Raw genomic sequence first — 19305 nt, forward strand, 5'->3', positions numbered from 1 at the left:
TCCTTGCACAAAATCCCACTGTTGAAACAACAGCTACCAAAACATTTAAAGTTTACACTACTTTTAGCCAAGTTATTTTTATTGTTACACTGTAGGAGTAGCTGAAACAGTGAGTTTCTTTTGGACCTGACTTCTCTTAGCGCATTTTACAGTTTAATTTAGGAACATTCTGAGACAGAAAAATGACTCTATATGTAATCAAATCAAGAACCAATGTACGTCGGTGAAACTTAAGTCTTAAGTCTTAACTCATGAATGCAGGTCAGTGTTGATAACTTGAGTAGCTACGGTTCTAAATACCTCCGCTGGGTTGAACTACAGTATACTGAATTTGAGATGTCCAACAAAGGGCCTGAAATGTAACCTCTGCTTCCCTGGGATTCTCCATCTTCAACCTCTCCTCCATGACCCAGAGGAGATAATCCTGTGGTCTGCGAGTGCCCGGCTCCTTGATCCTTTGTCATTGGGTGACAGGGGGAGTCTAAATCCAAGGATTTAAACCAGTGAATGGAGCTTGGAACAGCCAATCAGAGACAAAGCATTTCATGCAGACAAAGTGGGCACCTGATCCCGTCTCACATGCTGAACCCAAATAATTGGCTGCAGGAATGTTCACGTTTTCTTGCCTGAGGTTGGCTGTTAAGAGCTGATGCAGACTTTTTGGCTTGGAGTTTAATTTTGCCATGATCCTTCGATCGGGGAAAATAAATCACTTCCTTTGCAAAACACGGTCTAAAACCTGGAAAGTTCCTTGTTCGCTTAAGCTGAGGTCACACTGTTAGTGTGGGTGGATTTGCTTCATGACCTGTGAGCTCCTTGGCATCAACAATGTTAACTTGCACTAATACTGTAACTAATGGGGGGAAAAAGAATGGAAAGATTTATTTTTGGATGTGAATGATATCAAGAGGGAGTATAATCTCCCCTTCAAAAGCAGAGTCCATGTCTTATAAGGGCCTTTTTAGATATACCCTTTTGATCTCATATTGTTACAGTACCGGCTCTGAGGAACAGCTTTTTAGTGTTACAAAACTGACCTATTTCAAAACTCCTGCAGTCCATTTGAGTGTTTGTTCACTGGGTGAGAGTGTGTTAAAGTGTGGTGCTACGGTTCGCTGTGTCTGCCACTTCTCACCAGAACCCTAATGCTGAACCCTGTCTTTCTGCGGTGTTTTTAGATCTTCAGCCAGAGGTGACCTCATGGTGAGGCGTGAGGAGACGCTGAGCACTGTGCTCACTGTGTTCACTGTGTTCACTGTGTTCACTGTGCTCACTGTGTTCACTGTGCTCACTGTGCTCACTGTGTTCACTGTGTTCACTGTGCTCACTGTGCTCACTGTGTTCACTGTGCTCACTGTGCTCACTGTGTTCACTGTGCTCACTGTGCTCACTGTGCTCACTGTGTCCTGTATTCTGCACGTATCACTCTAAATCTAGAAGGAGCAGGCTGCAGTGAGGTTTTAATAAGAGCATCTCTGAATTTGTAACTGAATTGAAGCACCTGTAAAGACAGGTATATAGACACCCACACTGGCATGTGAGAAAGCAAACATACTTTAACATGTTCTCAAGTTTTTAACCTGTCCAGTTTGATTGTGGACTATAAGATTTGCCGTGCACAGATATACCCATTTTATAGTTGTTAGAAATACAGAAGTATGGATGAAACAACCTCGATCCTCTAACAATCAAAATACCTCTGAAAATACTGAAGTCTTTTAGGCCATGCCTTTAGAATTTCAGAAATTCTTAGTGAAAGTAAGCAAACCACTCCTACTATTCTTAAAAGGTACTTGAACTGCTGCGGAGGTCTGCAGGGCCCCCTGGGGTCTTTAACCCCTAAGTTGCCTCCCATTCTTGCCCAAGGGGCTCTGAAGTTGGGTGTAATAACACCTGCAGCTGCACAGCCTCAGAGGTATTTTTATCTCCCCCAAGAATTCCATCTCAGTCCTCCCCGTAGCTCTCGTGGCCTGTCTGCCTGAGAGAAGGTCAGCAGGGCTGGGCACCATCAGGGTTTTAAAGTTCACCTGCGCTACCCGCACTACCTTTCATTCTTCCTGAATGGACCCTTGGAATTAGGCCTGGGACTGACTTTTTCAAGATTTGTGTGTGTTTTCATTTGGATAAGCATAGATAGCCTTCTGTTATTAAGTCTGAAAGGTTTTGACATATTTCAGGGAAATTGAGCCTACTTCAGATCAATATATCCTTTGTATTTCAGGCAAAGTTAAGGTTACATTAAATAACATGTAACTATATAGCAATACTTAGATAAACATCATTGTAATTACATAGGAACTGGGGTTAGACTTTATTATGGTTTAGTGGGACAAGTTATTGTCTGGGGTAGATGGGGGGTTTTAAAGGGTAAGAAAATGTTTGTTGATCTTGTTTTTGTAACACAACCTTAAGCTGCCCCTTTACAATATCCACTCACCTCAGACTCCTCACCCCCATACTGTATTACACTTTTGTAGTCACCTATTCCGCTAAGACTTAATACTCTTTAATTGCAGAGCTATTCCTATGTACCTACAATGTTGTTCAAAACCAGTCCCTTAGCAATCTCTTGTGTTGACCCTCAGGAACTCTTGGTGTTTCTTACTTGAGATAGCATGACTATTTAAAGACCTTACTACAGTTTCCAATTGAAAGAGATGAAGGTGGCCCTGACCTGTGAAATCTCTATAATTTGATTACAGGGCTGAAATTTGAGTACTTAACAGCAGGACTACGAATCACAAGTGAAAGGAAATAATCAAATGACACCTTTGGCATCTGGTGACCCTATGTAGGCCCTTTGCCAAAGAGGTGCCTCTATCACCAACACTGAACCAACACAGAAGTCTCAGATGACATCAGTAGGGAGTCTCTGAACTCGACCACCAAACTGAATAACTGTCTAGTCACTTATGACTGCTAATTCACATAAATGTGGATGGGTATAGTTATTTGAGGATAATTTTCTTTAATTGAACTAGACCTAATCTGTGCTATAGTTATTCAGGATTGAGGCCCAGACTCTCTAAAACCTCTCTGGGGTTTGTAATAAAAGATGACCTTACCCCCATGTCAGGGTTATTTGGTGTGTGTGTAAAGTCTGGCCAGGTCTCATTTCCCTCCCCAGTCATCTTGTCTCCCTCCTTGCAGTTAAGTCTTTCCCATGGTGTGCAGGGTAAAGAAAACAGCTGTCAGGTCATTTCCATTGTGGGGGGAGGTACAGAACTTTGAAAAGTGAATTCAACTTAATCCCTTGCTACCTCACTTTGATGATCCTGTCCACGTATTATAGACCATAGGCCCTATATTACTTTACAACTTTGTTACATTGAAACATCTGGTCAATAACTTATTTGTTTAACCTGGTCATATGTTATACTACAAAGTCTTGGAGTAGGAAATTGACAGTGACAGCTGTCCTTACGACAATAAAAAGATACAGTGTTTAGATTTGACTTTATTTATTCTGCACTTAAATGAACTTGGCACAGTGTAAAGATGGTCTGTGAAGTGCAGATGGCAGGCCTACAAAGGCTGCATCTTTGTTAGCAGGAGGTTTTGTTGGGGTATTCCATGCTGAAAGAAAACATCTCAGGTTACCAAACATAGAGCTTTATCTAGTGGTCTGAGATGCTCGGCATATTGAAGCTGTTTGGCGTTCCAAAAACCTCACCATGGTCCCCGGCCAAATCCCTGTTAATTATGAGATTGCCTTCCCAACTAGCATGACCTTGGGAATTGGTCGAAAGCTTCAAAACACCAAATGACCATGGCTCGGAGGCCTGTTCTCTGGAAGGCGTTCACACTTGCTGTTTTCAAGAGTCGTGATCTCATAGTTTTAGGCAGATAGGGCCCCTGCTCTTCCAAACAACACTGCTGCTTATTTTCCCACTGATGTCATAGGCTTGTCTTTTCCCTCTTCCTCCTTTTTTATGCCTTCTGCAGAGTGGAATGTGACGTTAATCCAGCATAATACTGAGGGGGATGTCAGTGAGCTGTGCTTTAACTTGCCTGTTGGTGGGACTGACATTGTGGTCTGGGGCCAACGGAACAGGTGGTGTCAGATTATCTGGTCCTGAGGCGAGAATGAGAGTCAGGGTGGAGGTTAAAGGTAATTTTGCTGCTGCCTGGGCCGCTGTGGGAAACCAGAGCTTTGTCAGAGGCATCCGATAGCTGCTGGTGCTTCCCTCCTAACTCCTGGCTTCTTTAGTCTCAGCTGTACAACTCCTGTAACTCTCAGTGTCCCACTGGGATGTTACTGAACTTCAGTTTAGTGTAATTCAGTCAGCATTAAAACAAATAAGCCATAATTTTATTATGGTTTTGACTCTGAATGTCAGTTATAGTTATGTATTTGAAGGACTTTCAATGGTTCTGCCTTTGCTGTAAAAGGATGTCTAACCCTGGAAGTTATTTTGATAACTTGGATCCCTTAGATCCCCCGTTACTGTCAGCCTGTCACATAAAGTGTTCCTGTACCTCACAGCGTCAGGTCTCGTACATCATGGAGCCACCAATCCCCGGCAGACAGGCCGAGTTATCCAGGGGAAGGAAAGGGGGCTTCTTAAATGACTCCATACCGCGGTCCGGGGGCCCTGTCTGTTATAAATACACATGCGTGGCTCTTCCACTGGGAGCTGCCACCAGTCTCAGCACCTTGCTGCTCAGCTGTCAGCTGGGGGAACTGGAGCTGCCTGCAGTCTTCTCCTCAGGGCAGGTCACTCTCCCACGTTGCAACTGTAATCACCGGAAACGGAGGGCTATTTATAGCAGTATAAAGCAGCAGGTTTGTTTGTTTATTTGATGCATCTCTGCGACTGAATGTGAGGCCCTTATTTACATGTTTTGTGTTTTGTTGTTGGTCAGGTAGAGTGAATTTGTTACGGCCTGTCTTCTCTTTAGCCTACCTTGTGGACATTGGACTGCTCTAGTTATATTGGCCACAGACGAGTCTTGTTCAAACCGAAGGCTTCCTTCCAGACTGCAACATAGGACTGATTTGTGTGTCTTCTAATTGCTTGTTTTGACAGTGTACATGTGTAAACAAGAGTGTGTGTGTGTTGGTGGGGGGTGGCAGCATGGGGTAGATGTACCAGGCAGACCTAGGTGGTCCATGGAGAGGGAGGGGTGGGGGCTGAGGGGGAGTCCTGCTGTGGTGATGGTTGAAGGGAGTGGAGTTGTTGAGGTGTGAGAAAGAGAGAGAGAACCGTGCAAGTGTTGAAACCTATCAAACTTTTCAAGCGTCTTAAGGTATGGATAGGTAAAGTTCTTTGCATTGTTTACATTTGCCACTCACATTCTTCAACCCACCTTGTGTTGAATGGCCTCCTCCTTTGATTTAGATATTTTATTTTGGGTGGTGTCAGCCAGGGGTGTCTGGTTTCACAGCCTTATATTCAGCAGAGCTCACCGCTGTCTGGGCCCCCTGTCGCCAGGCTTGCTAACCTTTGACTGCAAATAGTCCCCTGTGACTTCCTCACACTAGCAAGCCAGAATACAAGACAGGGACATTTACTATTAAAATGAAAAAAGCAAATTGTCTTACAACTTAATTTGGATTCACAACAAATATTGCTGCAAAAGCTCAACTGTTTATTTCACAACGTTTCTTGGGATTAATAAAAAAATGACTAAAAAAGTTACAGTACAATTACTACCCTACATATGGTGCTTCATGTCATATGTAGGGTACCTCTTGCATCTGTTTTCTGTATGGTATGGGGAGCTGGTGGATGTGTCTGAGGCTACATACATGTGGGTACATGTTCATATCTCATCCTCTCCTATCAGTTAGTTCCACTGTTCCTTTTGTCTCTGGGGAAAAGGAGAAAAGCTCACCAAAGGCAACCTACATTTTTTCTTTCTTTGTAATCACGCCCTCTCTCTAATTGTGGGTTTTGGACATCTCCTTTCTCTCCTCACCTAGCTGCCCCACATGCAAGTCCACACAAGTTAGACGTTTCTTTTGACATGCTTTGCTAAACAAGAAGCATGGTGTAAAAGGAGAGGAGTGTTTGAGGAGGGTGTGCTGTACTGGTCTGTGTAAAGCTATGCTAGTCTGTGTGGGTCTGTTCTGGGCTTTGGTAATCTGTGCTGAGCAGTTTGAAGTTATAATGGACTGTGGGTATTGTACTGTGCTAGGCTTGATTGTGCTGAGTTGTGTAAGTTTGTCCTGTGCAGAGTTAGATTTGTCTGTACTGTACTGGTCTGTGTTATGTTGTGTTGGCCTGTTTTAGTATGTACTGGGCTGTGTTAGGGTGTACTGGGATGTATTATGTTGTGCTGGGCTCAGCAGGCTTTTCTTTGTGAGGTCGGAGGCACTGCCTGGTGGAGAGGTGCCGGCCTGCCTCAGAGGGAGGGAGCTGGAGAGAGGCAAGGGGAGGTGATGTGAAAAGAAAGAAGACCGAGGATGTCCGGCCCTGCCATGCGAGAGCACAACAGTGATTTAATTCACTTCTCCTCTCAGCTTGTGGATATGAAAATGCTGCATATTAATGCAAAATGTAACCAGCAGACCAGCATATTAAACAGTGGCCATGGAAAGCTAATAGTGTGCTTACGTTTTGAAAGCTGTTCTCTGGGCATATATTGCCACTTTACATAGGATTGGCTCATTTAACTCATTCAAACACATTGTTTGAAGGGTGTTTGTCAGACGGAGAGTGAGATGAGTTGTGTTTCAGAGCCTTCCTTCTCGCTCTCGCAATTGCTCGTTAAGTAGTGGGAAGCACATTGTGGACTTCAGCCCTGTGGCTGGACGTGGCTGCACCACCTTGCACAGGCAGCTCACGAGGACGGGGCTCCGGCAGGAAACACAGCGGCTGTGGGACACAGGCAGTAAGTCAGCGTGTGTTCTGGGAAGCGCTGGGTCCACTGTGGAATGCCTGTGGGAGTCCGAACTTATTGTAAAATGCCTGGCATGATCCACATGTGGGAGGGAGAGAATGGCTGATCTGGGGGGGGGGGGGGGGGGGGAGGACGGCAGAGCAGACGCGGGGAGGATGCGGTCAGAGGGGCCAGGCTCTCGCTCCTCCCTTTTTCCCTCAGCCCCCTCGAGTTCTTTCCGCGGTTCCAAAATGGAACGTTTCGGGTTCAGGGTGTCCTACGAGTCCTGGAGTCTGTGTTGCTGCTGAGTGACGAGTGCATGCTTGCTTCCTTCGGACCCGTCACCCAGGATTATACTGTGTAAACGGCAGGGAACCACTGTGAGCAGGAGGGCCTCACTCATCACACTCTTTATCCAACAGGGGCTCAAATGAAGGGTTAGTGTCAGAAGTGGCAGTTTGTCAATTCCCCCACCACTTCGTTCAAGGGGTTAAACAAACACAGGAAACTCACATGCACGTGCGCACACACGCCAGCGCTAATCCAGTACTGTTGTCATGCCATTTATTTCAAACTCAGGAGGACGTCTCTGTCTCCTACACATGACGTGTGACAATGAGGTGTGGAAAAATAGCCATTCTCTTTTTTTTCTCAATTTTTAACATCTGTCATCACCTAGACATACGATATATCCTCTCGAGATGTCGTAAAGAGGTTGGTGCTGTTGGGATGTTCTGGTGTGTGTGTGTGTGTGTGATTATCTATTTTAATTGAGCTGGGCTAAAGCAGGCCTGCTTACACTCCAAGCTGTGCCCCACAGATAGGAGTGCGGCAGAGGTCAGGGAGTCTCCAGTGCCTGGTACTGGTGGTTCTGAAGGCTATTGGCAGGAAAGAGTATTTACCAAGCTTGTACCCACTTAATGCTCTACAGTTTACATTCCGGTACCGTTCAGAACTATGTGCAGCCTAAAGACTAAGGAAATATTGTTCACATAAAGACTGAGAATTTCTGAATGCAGACAGTGTTGGGCGTTTGTGTGTGCTATCACGCCCTCTCCACCATCTGGACACATCACGGATGGGCTCAGTCAGGAGGGCGTTCAAGTGAAACAGTTTGTTGAGGAATTATTTACATGAACAAGATGCCCTGCAAGATATTGCATGTAGTACAGTGTGTATTTCAGTGATATGTTCGCCGGGTCTTGAAGACATTTCTCACAGATTGTCAGGCAGCTGCATGGCCGGGTTTATTGGGGGTGGGGGGGGTGGGGGGTGGAATGAATCCTTGAGAAAGTCTTCTCACGGTTTCCTGACAGACCCCGGCTGTCACTGTGGGATGGAATAGGAATATCAGAGTGCTGTGTTTAAGTGTGTGTTTGTGTGTGTGTGTGTGTGTCTATGATCTCTCTCATGGGCACACATCTGTGTGGATGGGGGGGGGGGGGGGGGGGGGCTGTGATGCAGGTCTTTTGGCAGCAGACATGGAGGACAGCTGATGGTTGTCAGACTGTCCCCTCCAGGGACTGTGGCTGGGTGGGGTCAGCCTTTCCTCTTCCTTCAGGCCCTGCTGCTCATTGGTTACCCACGGAGGATAGTGTTGGAATCTCTCCCTGACCCAGGAAAAACAGCAGCTGGATAAACTTGAAGGATGTCCTGCAGCTTTTGTGTGGTGTCACCTGTTGGATGATACCCTAACCCTTTTTTGTCTGATTTCCTCTTAACATTCTAGCAAGGTAATTGACATTGTGAGCAAATTAATTCAAAACTGGGTTTTCACCAGGATAGAATGCATTTTGGCCCTCCCATTGTGTGTGTGTTTGGGTGTGCGTGTGTGTGTGTGTGTGTGGGGGGGTGGGGCGGCAAGGTGAGCATCCCAGACCTGTCCCTAGGGTGTTGAGGGAGCAGTAAGGAATTGCCGAGAACTCAATGTCAGGCAAGGCATAGCTGAAATAGTGGACATGCCCCAACTTCTAGATCGCCATACAAAGGTCACTTTAGCTATTTTCCACACTAATGAAAATAGGAAAAAAATCGTATCTGGTCAATAACTGTCTCCTAGATTGCGACCTCAGGCTCGTCGTGGTCTGATGTAGAACCTTTTATTAGAACGTTTTATAGACATGTTTCTCACCATGGGCATCTCAAGCCTGTGGGCTCAATGGGTAATGTTTTTGCCAGGATGGCAAAGTTGTGTCCAGAGAAGAGGAGCCCATCCCAAGGGAGTGGGAAGCAGGAGATGATCACACCAACAGTTGGCTGGTTGACTCCAGTCAAAACAATTTGGCAAGTCAGCGTTTTCCTTTTGAAAAAGGCCCGGGATTGTTGTTCTAGTGGTGTTCAGTCAGGGGAGAGAGGATTTGGGGGAGAGATCAAGTTATTTATTAGCTGGAGCCATTTAAATGGGATTCTCTGCCATGATGGAGTTGGGTGGAAATGGGAACTGGCATGCCATGCCCGACTGGAAAGGCCAAGGTTGGCATGCTACCAGGGAAAAATGCAGACAAAAAGCAGTAGTTTGGGCAGGGAGTAGGGGAGGACCAGGTGGTTGAGGACCAGACAGAGGTTAGCCCCTCAAGGGGGAGTATTCTAACACAGATGGGAGTAGAGGATGTGGGAGGAGGGATGAGTGCTTTGGGTGGTACTGCAGACGTTATCAAGATGATCAGATATCAGACCAGGTGGCAATCCTCTTCTGTCTTGCGTGAGATTATTTAATGCACGGGTTAACACTGTTCTTCCACCTCGATGAGAGGCTGCAGTCCCCCATCATGTGATGTGAAGAGTGGTTAGGAATTATCTACAAAGAATGATTTTACGGGACTCTCTAACCGGGTTATTGATTTGAGAAGAGCCATAATCCCGCCCCACCCCCACGTACACACACACACTCCATCTGATCTTTGTCATATAAGATTGTCAGGTGCAGGAAGAGAAACAAAAATGAAAATGATGTAAAAAGGAGTGCGCTCCCATCTCTTCCCCTACCTGGTCAAGTAAACCTAAACACAGGAATCTAACAGTGCCTGGGGTCCGTACATACTGCAGTTACTCTGCTCCTTTCTTCATTTCACGTGAGGATTGACATGATCAGCACCTGATTTTTTGACATAAGCCTTTTGTGTGGCTGCTGTGCGGATGTTTTTATTACCTCAGGAGGTGACCTAATCTTTCCATGATAACGTGTTCGTTTATCCCTCTGCAAGGAGCTGGACTGTAATTGTGGTATTCTGTCGACCCCCGCTTGCCTGGAGGGACAGGGGTTTGAGCATACTTATACAGATTTGTGTCATCTAAACGTTCTGGTGTTAACCGCAAATGCACACTGCATTGTCTTCACATACTCGCTATGGCTGGGTGGGCTGGAATGCATCAAGGTCGTGTTGTTCTATGACAAGAGGGATTTTTCATTTACTTTGTAAAATAATATGAGAACATACTTCTTCATACACACGTGCATGCATGATTTATTGTTAAATGACCTAAATCTGTAACCTCCATCTGTTGCACCCTCTCATGTTAGAGTTGGCCCTGGTGGTGTTTTAAACAAGCTCAGACATATGCACTTCTGCCTGGTGACAGGCTGCATAGATAATTCATGTCCAAGTAAACAAATCACAAGGCCTCATTTCCTGTGTGAAGCAGGGGCCAGTTTCAGGTTTTGTTTTGCTTTGCTCTTTGGGGCCCCATTGGACTAGGTGTAGCCTTGCTTAGGAGACAAGTCAACACCTATAAATCTTGCTGTGCGTGTGTTGTTTGCAGGTGGCCCAGGGCTCGAAGGTATGGGGGGAGGTGCCTCTTCCCGAGGACCTGGAGGCAGAGAAGACAGTCCAGAGGTCAAAGCGCTTCCTGGACGATGATGAGGACTTTGCTGCCGACGAAGCTTCTGGAGGTAGGAAGGACCATCTCGATAGAGGCACAATACAAATACAGTAAGACAGTTATTCAGAGCAGTACACAGGGCTGGTTGTTAAATGTCTGTATCTATACATGCTGCCCCTGAACAGCTCCCCACATTAGGTATGTGAAAAATGTAAACATTGCTTGGGTGTGACTGGTGCCCAACAAAAGGTTTTACCTATTTTTTTTCAACCATCATCATACAATGAGTCCAAAGGTTCCCATGTCACCGAACCCATTCACCTCTCTGGAAAACTCCAGACGGATGTCACACCTGTTGTGCAAATGAGTGATGAGTGAGTCAGTGAGGCTTGCACCAGGCAACAGACTGACCACACCTCTGCATGTCTGCTGTTCCTAGATCTGCCCAGTGGAGAGGAGGATGGAAGCACGCCATGGCCCACGCTGGTCTCAGATACGACGGGTAAGACCAATGACTGACATTCCAATTCTCAGTCCCTGTCTAGCACACTGCCTGCCTGGCTTTGTTTCAGCCTCGACTTGACCTGTAAATGGGACGATTCAAATATCATATGTAAGCTATTTATAGAAATAAGACACGTTAAACCCCCTCAGCTCTGTATTCTGCCAAACCACTTTAAATTGGGATTTCATTGCTTGCCTGTTGAGACCACTTTATGAGGGCACCATTTTGTTGATCTGGAGGAGAGATCACTCAAGTCTCTCTGAGGCACTCTTTATCTTCTCCAACTTTGATCCTGACTTCCAGTGTGTGTGTGAGTTGATGAATGTAGACTGGGTTTGATGTCTGTCTGACTTTGAATGATGTCGCCCTCACATCCTGGCTCCCTCTCGTCCCAGTGCTGAAGCTGGTCATAACAGCCTCTCAGATTTGTCTGCTAGATGTAAACATCATCTTTCTTCCTTTCATTCAGGGGTAGAGGTGAAAACACAATATCACGCATGAAATAGAAGATACACAATAAAAGCTGCAACAGACATGCCAAAAACCCCTTCGTTTTGCATTCCATGGTCCAATGTCCCGTCCTGATCATTTAATGCCAGCCTCTTTGAGATGTTGTACATGCAATTACTTTTAGATACAAAAGAGGTACCTCTTCACTGGGTTAATACGTAAGGACACCACGCTATCTGTGAAATATGTGCCACAAACTTTTATAGAAGAGGTGAGAATGTCTGGCTAAGCTTTAAGTGGTGTAACTGAGCCTGTCTCCTATGTGTTAGTCATGCCACTATACCTGGCCCTGAACCTCTCCTGTTATAGCCTGTTCCTCCACCCTTTACAGAGCTCCCTTTTCAGCCATGGACGGCTGGATATGGGAGCTCTTTGTTAGTCATGTGCTTGTGTATGCTCCTGAACCAAGGCATTAAGGGCTGTATCCAACCAGGCTTCCAAACGATCAGAAGCGTCTTTGTTTTCAACTTGACTAGGATCGGATCATTACAAAATGATGTCGAGATATCACCGGGGCTGAGGCAAGCCTCTTGCGGTAGTTTGGAGCTGTGTGAATGTTTCCGTGTATCTGATTGCTAAGGTCATTCCAGTGGCTTCCACAGTGCACATCTGATGCTTGTGGCACATGGATTCAGAGATGAGCATGGTGTTCTCATGTTCCTTCTGGATTCAGAGATGAGCATGGTGTTCTCATGTTCCTTCTGGATTCAGAGATGAGCATGGTGTTCTCATGTTCCTTCTGGATTCAGGCAATACAAAAAACATCCCCATGTAAACCTTATCCACACCACTGAACAATCCATAGCCGAGGTCAATGGGAACTACTAGGTCTCAACAAACTGTTTCGTCTGTTGAGTCACTGCCTCCTGCTTTGTCCTTAGTATCAGAGGAGTGCAGACGAGCGGGCGAGTGTAGCTCATTACATCATTGGGGAATAATTGTTTTTGTAGAAACATTGCAGGCTGACATCAGAGCTGGACCACGGGCATAGCATGTGCTCTTCCTACAGAAATAGCCCAGCTGAGACCTGTGTGGATATGTACAGCTGAGACCTGTGTGAATATGTACAGCTAAAGTCTTTACTGAAGGACGTCAGGATTGAACTGCTGCAAATAACCACGACTAAGTTGTTTTAGTTAACCCAAGTTAACTTTACTGCACAAGAACAACGCCATGAAATCAAATGAAGCCATGAGAGTACTGTGGTTTCCAGATAGTGCTATGGTGCTGTTTTTGAACCTCCAACAACAATGTAGAAAACTCGGCATGGTGCTAGTCTCATGTTTGTTGGACTTAGCCAAGTCCTGCTGAGAGGTTTGGATCATCCAGGTTCGACAACCTGAAGGTCAGCACAGATTTGAAAGATACATTGTAGCCAGGGTTCCTCATGCCAGTTACAAAATAATCTACAAACTTGCAGATTTTCTTGAATTGGCTGAAATAGCGTTCAAATATAACCATTACAAGTTGATTCATCCAGAGTTACAAAGTCAACTTTGTGATTAAATGCCCATTTGTCTCGTATACAGCAAATGTAATCTGTAAACATGTAAAAGTTTGAAGCTGTATGCTTGACACTTGCTGGGGTGGAGTGGACTAAGATTCCCATATTTAGATTTCCCACATAGCTTGGGAAGGAACCCTGGTTTCCTGACTTGGAGGAGACTGAACATTGCTGAGGTTGTCCATCTTTAGGGTTTCCCAGACAGGCTCTCTCGCCTTCCTTCCCTGCAAATCCCCCTTGGATGAAAGTAGGAACCACGGCTGCACTATGACTCATATCCTGTTGTGATGCTACGTGCCGCAGGTTAAAGATTTCCCCCGGTCCATGGGACTGACATTTGAAGCTGTGAAAAACATTAGACGTTGATGAGTCGTAAATGTTTTTGAAAGGGGAGTCTATTTTCATCCTTTCTTGTCCATTGTTTGAAGGGCCATGCAATCACAGGCTGTCATCTTCCTTGCAGAGTGGTAGGCTGTGTCCAACAGGACCCTCCCATGTCCCCTTCACCTCCTCTCTTGACCTCCAAGATCTGTGTGGGAGACGTCTTCCAGCCGGCCTCTCATCTCTCAGAATTCCCCTATTTCACAGGCCCCTTTGCAGACATTCCCAGAGCACCATGGGTATTGGACACTTGTTTAGAAACCACAGAAACAAAGGTTATCATCCTGCTCCTTCTGGTCATGTGGTCCTTTTCTCAGTTCTAATTTAGGATGTGAGGCTTGAGAATCAATGTCTACAGATACGTTGTTCCTTAGTTGAAGGCTTTTTATTGAAGATGTTGGTCTACTTTGATTGAAGTTTGATCACATATGGGTTGGAATTGTATTTGACAATTCAATTATCGGTCTTAGAATACAGAATGAGCAGTCTAGACGCTGATCTTCGTCCTGAGGATTGCTCGCGTTGTTTAGTCTCTGTGCAGTTTGTTTAAACACCAGGGTCATTGTTGTTTAGGATGAAAAGAACTGCTTGTGTTAACCTCATCTCGTATCTTTCATGAAACATAACTCCTATTTTCAGACTCTTATCAGTGTCTGACCTGACAAGTACAAGGCCGTTACAAACCCATAACGTGTGCATGCCATAACTGCCCTGGATCAGGTGAATTATTTGGGGTCTCTATTGCAATGAACAATTCCGATTCTGGATCTTCCACCAGCTTGTCAGAACGGATGTTGAAACAGATGCCGATGATACATCAGTGTAATAGACCCTAGGAACTCTCGGGAGGTGAGGGGGAGGTTGATGCAGGGGGTGGAGGGGCTGTGTTTGTGGGGGGAATTGGGGGGGGTTTGGAGCAGGCTTGGAGTAAGGGGCCAGGCCACCCAGGACTGCTGCCTTTCTCCTAGGGAAGACAGTTGGTGGGATCTGTGTGTCAGTGTTAGTGGGTGTCAGTCAGAAGACTCTTAGATAGTTCCACTGGGGCAAAGGGACAAGTGGCAACAGCTGCAGTTATTTTGGTTTGCCTCTGTTGTTGTTGTACGCCAGTCTTCTCGGAGGTGGTCGTACATTGAGATGTCAGCGGCCCAAAACTCTAGGGTAACGACAGGGTAGAAGACGGTGTATGATGAAGGAAGGGAGGAGAGGGAGGTTATGAGATGAGGAAAAATACCTCAGAGAACTACATAAGGAGAAAACAAACATTTTTATTAAAGAAAGGACATGGGCTAAGGTAAGGTTAAACAGAATATAGTTCACGGGCCACTCTACAAAATTGAAGACCATGGTTCATGGTCTTCCTCGTTGATTTCAGCTTTTCTCCCTGGCTCCGTGTTGTTACTCTCTGTTATGCCAATAACAAAGTCGTTGCCTTGGAGAAATTAATCATCCCCCTTTTCTTCAGGCAAAAGAGCCTAGTCACACTAAACAGAGAAAGCTAATGTTTCAAAGGACTCTTTTCATTTGGAATGGTCCAAAAACAGGGTTCAATGACTAAATGCTCAAGATGACCTGTTAGTCAGCAAGAATGACTAGGTCGACATGCTAGCGTGTAAATTCACATGTATTGTTCATTTTTGCACATGTATACATGTCCCACACCGGTTCAGAGCTTGTTTTGATTGTGCCTATAGGGCTTCCTATTGCACACTTGGGAGGGTGCATCAAGATTCCAATCTCTCTCATGACGTTTCAAAAGTTAACAGCTTGATTTTCTGAAAGAATAGACTCCCAAAATAATACAGTCACAACTTTTGGGCCGTCACAGTAAGAGGACAGTTACTGTATCTGGTCAGCTTCTGAAACAGGGGGTTCGTAAATACTTTGTCCCTGTCCATGGCCTGTGAACTCCAAGGACCTCAAACGAGAGCTGAGCAACTTCTTTCTCTCTCTTTAAGGGCAGTTTGATGCTGACAAGGATCACAACATCCCGAAGCCTTTGAAGCTGTGGATGCTTCATTAACGCTAATTAGGTTGGGTTACCATTCTTGAAGGACCCACAGATTGGCCAGGGAGAAGGCCTGTTTTTTTGTGTCCCTGTTTTCAGTTTTCTGACCGGAAATGTTCAACTTCAGTGTTCCGTCAGGGACCTTTTTATTGTTGGGAGGAGCTGCAGTAATCACTTCCGAAGACCCCAAAAGTTCAGTTTACTGGCTGTTTAAACACCCATGTAAACGGAGTCTTCTTCCTTGCCCCGATGCCGAGAGGGGAGCATGAAGCAGTCTGTGCTGGACAGACGTGCTCAAGCCACGCTGCAGTGTCAGCTGAGATGTGTCCATGTCTCTGTGTGTGCAGCTGGAAAACAGCTGGAGCCTGCACACTCTTGATTATATAGGAGTTGTTGGCTGTTTCGTGTTCTGGCATGGACTAGCACTGGAGACTACAGCTTTTTTGTTTGTTCCAACACTGGAGACCGTAAACAGCTTAAACTTAGTAACTCATACAGAGCAGAAAAGGCATGGTGCTGTGAAATGTGTGACCTGAAATAGTGTCTTATGAGCACGTAACCCTACATTTCATGCTCAATACTGTAACCAAGGAAATGGGGGAAAAAAATGACTCATCTGACTAGAGAAACAGACCATTGATTGCTCTGCCAATACAAAACGCTACAGTATTAATGCTTCTGTGACACATAGTGGAACTCTCCTCTTAAGATTTTCCATTCTTTTGGCAAAACAGGAAGTTCCTCCTCCCAGATGACGCTCCTATGCCGCTGCTTGTAAAGGGTGGATCTCTCCCAGAAATTCTGTGGAGAGCAGAGAGAAATGTGCTGGGTCTGAAGGATATCCTCCTTGTCCCCCTCACATAATGAGATAAATCCTAAGAGATTACTCCTGACTCTTCTTCCACTGTGGAGCGTCAGAGCCAGGCAGTGAGACTGTCATGTGTGCCTGTCAGACCCAATTAGTTATCGGATACTGGCCCAGGCACTTTGCAAGTTCCTTGGATGGACTTCTGGTCATCAGTGTTAAATAACAGATATATGATATTGGTACCTACTGTATATTGCAGCCATGTTTTTACTGTTTTTTTTATGGCTGAAGTGGTTTTACTGAACTAGCGGACCTTTTCCTTTCTCCATGGACCTGTTTCTTTTTACGTACTCTTTACCTACTTGTCTTTCTAATCGTCACTTTCTCTTTTCTCTTTCTCCTTCCTGCTTCCTCCTGCTCTCCTGGGTCTTTAACTGCTCTGCACCTGCCCTGGCTAACTTATTCCTTCAACCCAAATGTGTCGCACTTTTCTTGTTTGACCCCCGACCCTTGGCCCCTACATTTACCCTCCTGGCCTCCACACCGCCCCCACCTCCTTCCCTGCCCCTGCCCCTGCCCCTGCCCCTGCCCCTGCTCCTGCCCCTGCTCCTGCCCCTGCCCCTGCCCCTGCCTCTTCCTCTAGCCATAGCTGACCTGCTGGGACCTCCATATCTGGGGGAGATACAGAGCTCAGACCAGCCAGACTACAGTAAGTCCTCTGCTCCACCCCGCTATTCATGCTGGTCTTCTTGCTCATCCAACACCCTGGCAGACTCTGCAGTCAGGCACTCTGCTCATTCACTCTGACAGACCTCCTTAGACTGCAGCGGGGCGTGAAGTGTTTGAGTTAGTCAGCGAGTCAGCTTTTCCCTTGTGGCCTGCAGGCAGCAGTGTTTTTTTTTTAATGCCAATGGAAAATGATGGGCTTGTTCCATGGTGTAATAGATTTAATTCCTTCCCTCAAGACAACACTAGCATTTCCATCTAATAACGGCTAAACAGAACATGCATTTGCCGTCTTTGCTGTAGATGTTTATGTGGAATCTTCCTTGAGGAATATCTAGCAACATATACTTTTTATTTCCCATCACACCTTACAAGCTTGTGGTAATTTTCATGTTCTGGGCCTACCCAGAGACTAGGAATAACTGTAGGAAAGGATAACTGCCATCACAATCATGGCCATAACAGAGTCGAAGTGTTCTGACACACACTCATGTCACTTTGACATTTACTTTATGTGCTTGCAGAGAACACAAAAGAGGCTCCATTAATATAGGGGCCAGAAGTCTTTCCCAGGGGCTCAACAGTGAGAGGCAGACTATATTGGCTGGCCACCAGCAGCAGGGTTAAGTAGCAGGGGTCCCGTTCTATAAAAGCCTAAGCTGAGAAAGCGGGCCCCCACACCCTTCACCCTCTCAGCCTGAGAGGGAGAGAGAGCGGGGTGCCAGGAGGAGAGAGAGGCTCTCATATCAGGAGGCTCCCTGGTGGGATGGGTATGAGTGTTACCTTGTTCCATCCTTCCCTCCCTCTCTTTCCCTCCCTCCCTCCCTCCCTCTCTCTCGCTCGGTCACCCCTCCGTCTCCCTCTTTCCTTCCCTCTACCACGCCCTCAAGCTGTGCTGATTTGGTGCCAAAGGCGCCGGTCTGGGGTTGAAGGTCAAGGCAGAATCGACTGAGCTGTAAAGACCAGGCTGGGTCAGGGCTGCTCTGCCCTAGCCCACTCTCTGCTCTACCCTGCTCTGCTTCCCCCGGCTCAATCAGCTCTTTGTTTCCTGCACAGGCCTCTGTGTGTTCAGAGGGGGCCCGGCTTACAAAGCCACCATAGTTCTGCCGCGTAGCTTTAATAGCTAAATAAGTTTGTGAATTAAGAGTTTGGAATGCTGTGTTTTCCAGGCTTCCATTTTTCTCTGTCTCCCCACTCTCACTGTTTCATCACCCTTGGCGGTGCCTGGCGGGGATTTCCCCTCATGGCAACAGAGGGAGTGAGTGACGTTCAGCAGAATGCAGGTCGGCCCTCGTTAGCAGCGGGCCACAACCCGGCGCAGTAATCAAAGGATCCCGAATAACAGTGTTGGGCCTGCGCCCGCCCTGCTGCGCTGTCAGAGCAGAGAAGCTCAGAGGAGACTAGGTCGCTGGCCGCTCCTCGCCCTCTCGGCGGCAAGCGCCCTCTGAAGTGATTTGATTAGCCACGGGTCAAATGAGGCGCTTTGATGAGCCTCTTTGATCTTGGCTGTCCTCGGCTGCCTGCCTGTTTTTCCCGGCAGGGCTGTACGGCACCCCTGCAGAGCCTGACGCAGCCTGCAGAGAAACAGACAGCCAGGGTATTCTGGACTCTGTGACTATCCAGTCCTGTTGGTGTACACACCCTGCTCAGGGTGCTGGTTTTACCCGATATTCAGTTTAATCTGCAACAAATGAAGCTTTCCCCCAGCAGAAAGGAGTGCATGAGTGTCCTGGAGGCACCAGGACCTTGGTCCAATCTGGTTGGTAAAGTGGAAACTGCTTGTGAAGGCAGCTGCCCACCAGGCTAAGTATTGCTGCCAATTGTACAGTTTGACCCACCCCCTCATGACCCCCGCAAGTTCCCAACACAATGAGCACACAGCAGCTTGTGTGTGAAGCACACTCTACTCTAGCTTTTAATGAAGCTGGACTCCCATGGCTGCATGATAAATGCACGCTGTCATCGTTCACGTCTGCTGATATGTAATTATCGAGGGAGAGAAAGGGAACATGAAGGAGCCGAGGAAAATGTGTTTTTGTGTGTACATTGTGTGTGTGTGTGTGTGTGTGTGTGTGCATTGGTGTGACCCAGAGGCCCCAGGGTATGCCTACATAAAACTCCTCAGGATAGTCATGGCAAGTGGCAACTGACTGCAAGAAAAAGAACAAATATTGACTTCCTTCCTGAGCCCAGACTCTCAATCTGAGGCTGGCAAACCCCTC

The 19305-nt window shown here is 46.5% G+C and overlaps 1 protein-coding gene across 6 annotated transcripts in view; it reads left to right on the forward strand.

Moving 5' to 3' along the window:
- Nucleotides 1–19305, forward strand: part of hspg2 (heparan sulfate proteoglycan 2) — a 76788-nt gene that overhangs the window by 10048 nt on the left and 47435 nt on the right. For 3 of the 6 annotated variants that reach the window (XM_084681346.1, XM_084681343.1, XM_084681348.1), the window contains exons 2-4: nt 10585–10714; nt 11084–11146; nt 17001–17066. In XM_084681346.1, the coding sequence (XP_084537472.1) occupies nt 10585–10714; nt 11084–11146; nt 17001–17066 (259 nt within the window). The remainder of the gene's footprint in view (nt 1–10584; nt 10715–11083; nt 11147–17000; nt 17067–19305) is intronic. The other 3 variants (XM_084681344.1, XM_084681342.1, XM_084681347.1) reach the window with 1 other exon arrangement.

This window comes from Hypomesus nipponensis, chromosome 18 (genome assembly GCF_054491055.1).
Source record: "Hypomesus nipponensis isolate SF chromosome 18, ASM5449105v1, whole genome shotgun sequence".
Classification (NCBI taxonomy): domain Eukaryota; kingdom Metazoa; phylum Chordata; class Actinopteri; order Osmeriformes; family Osmeridae; genus Hypomesus; species Hypomesus nipponensis.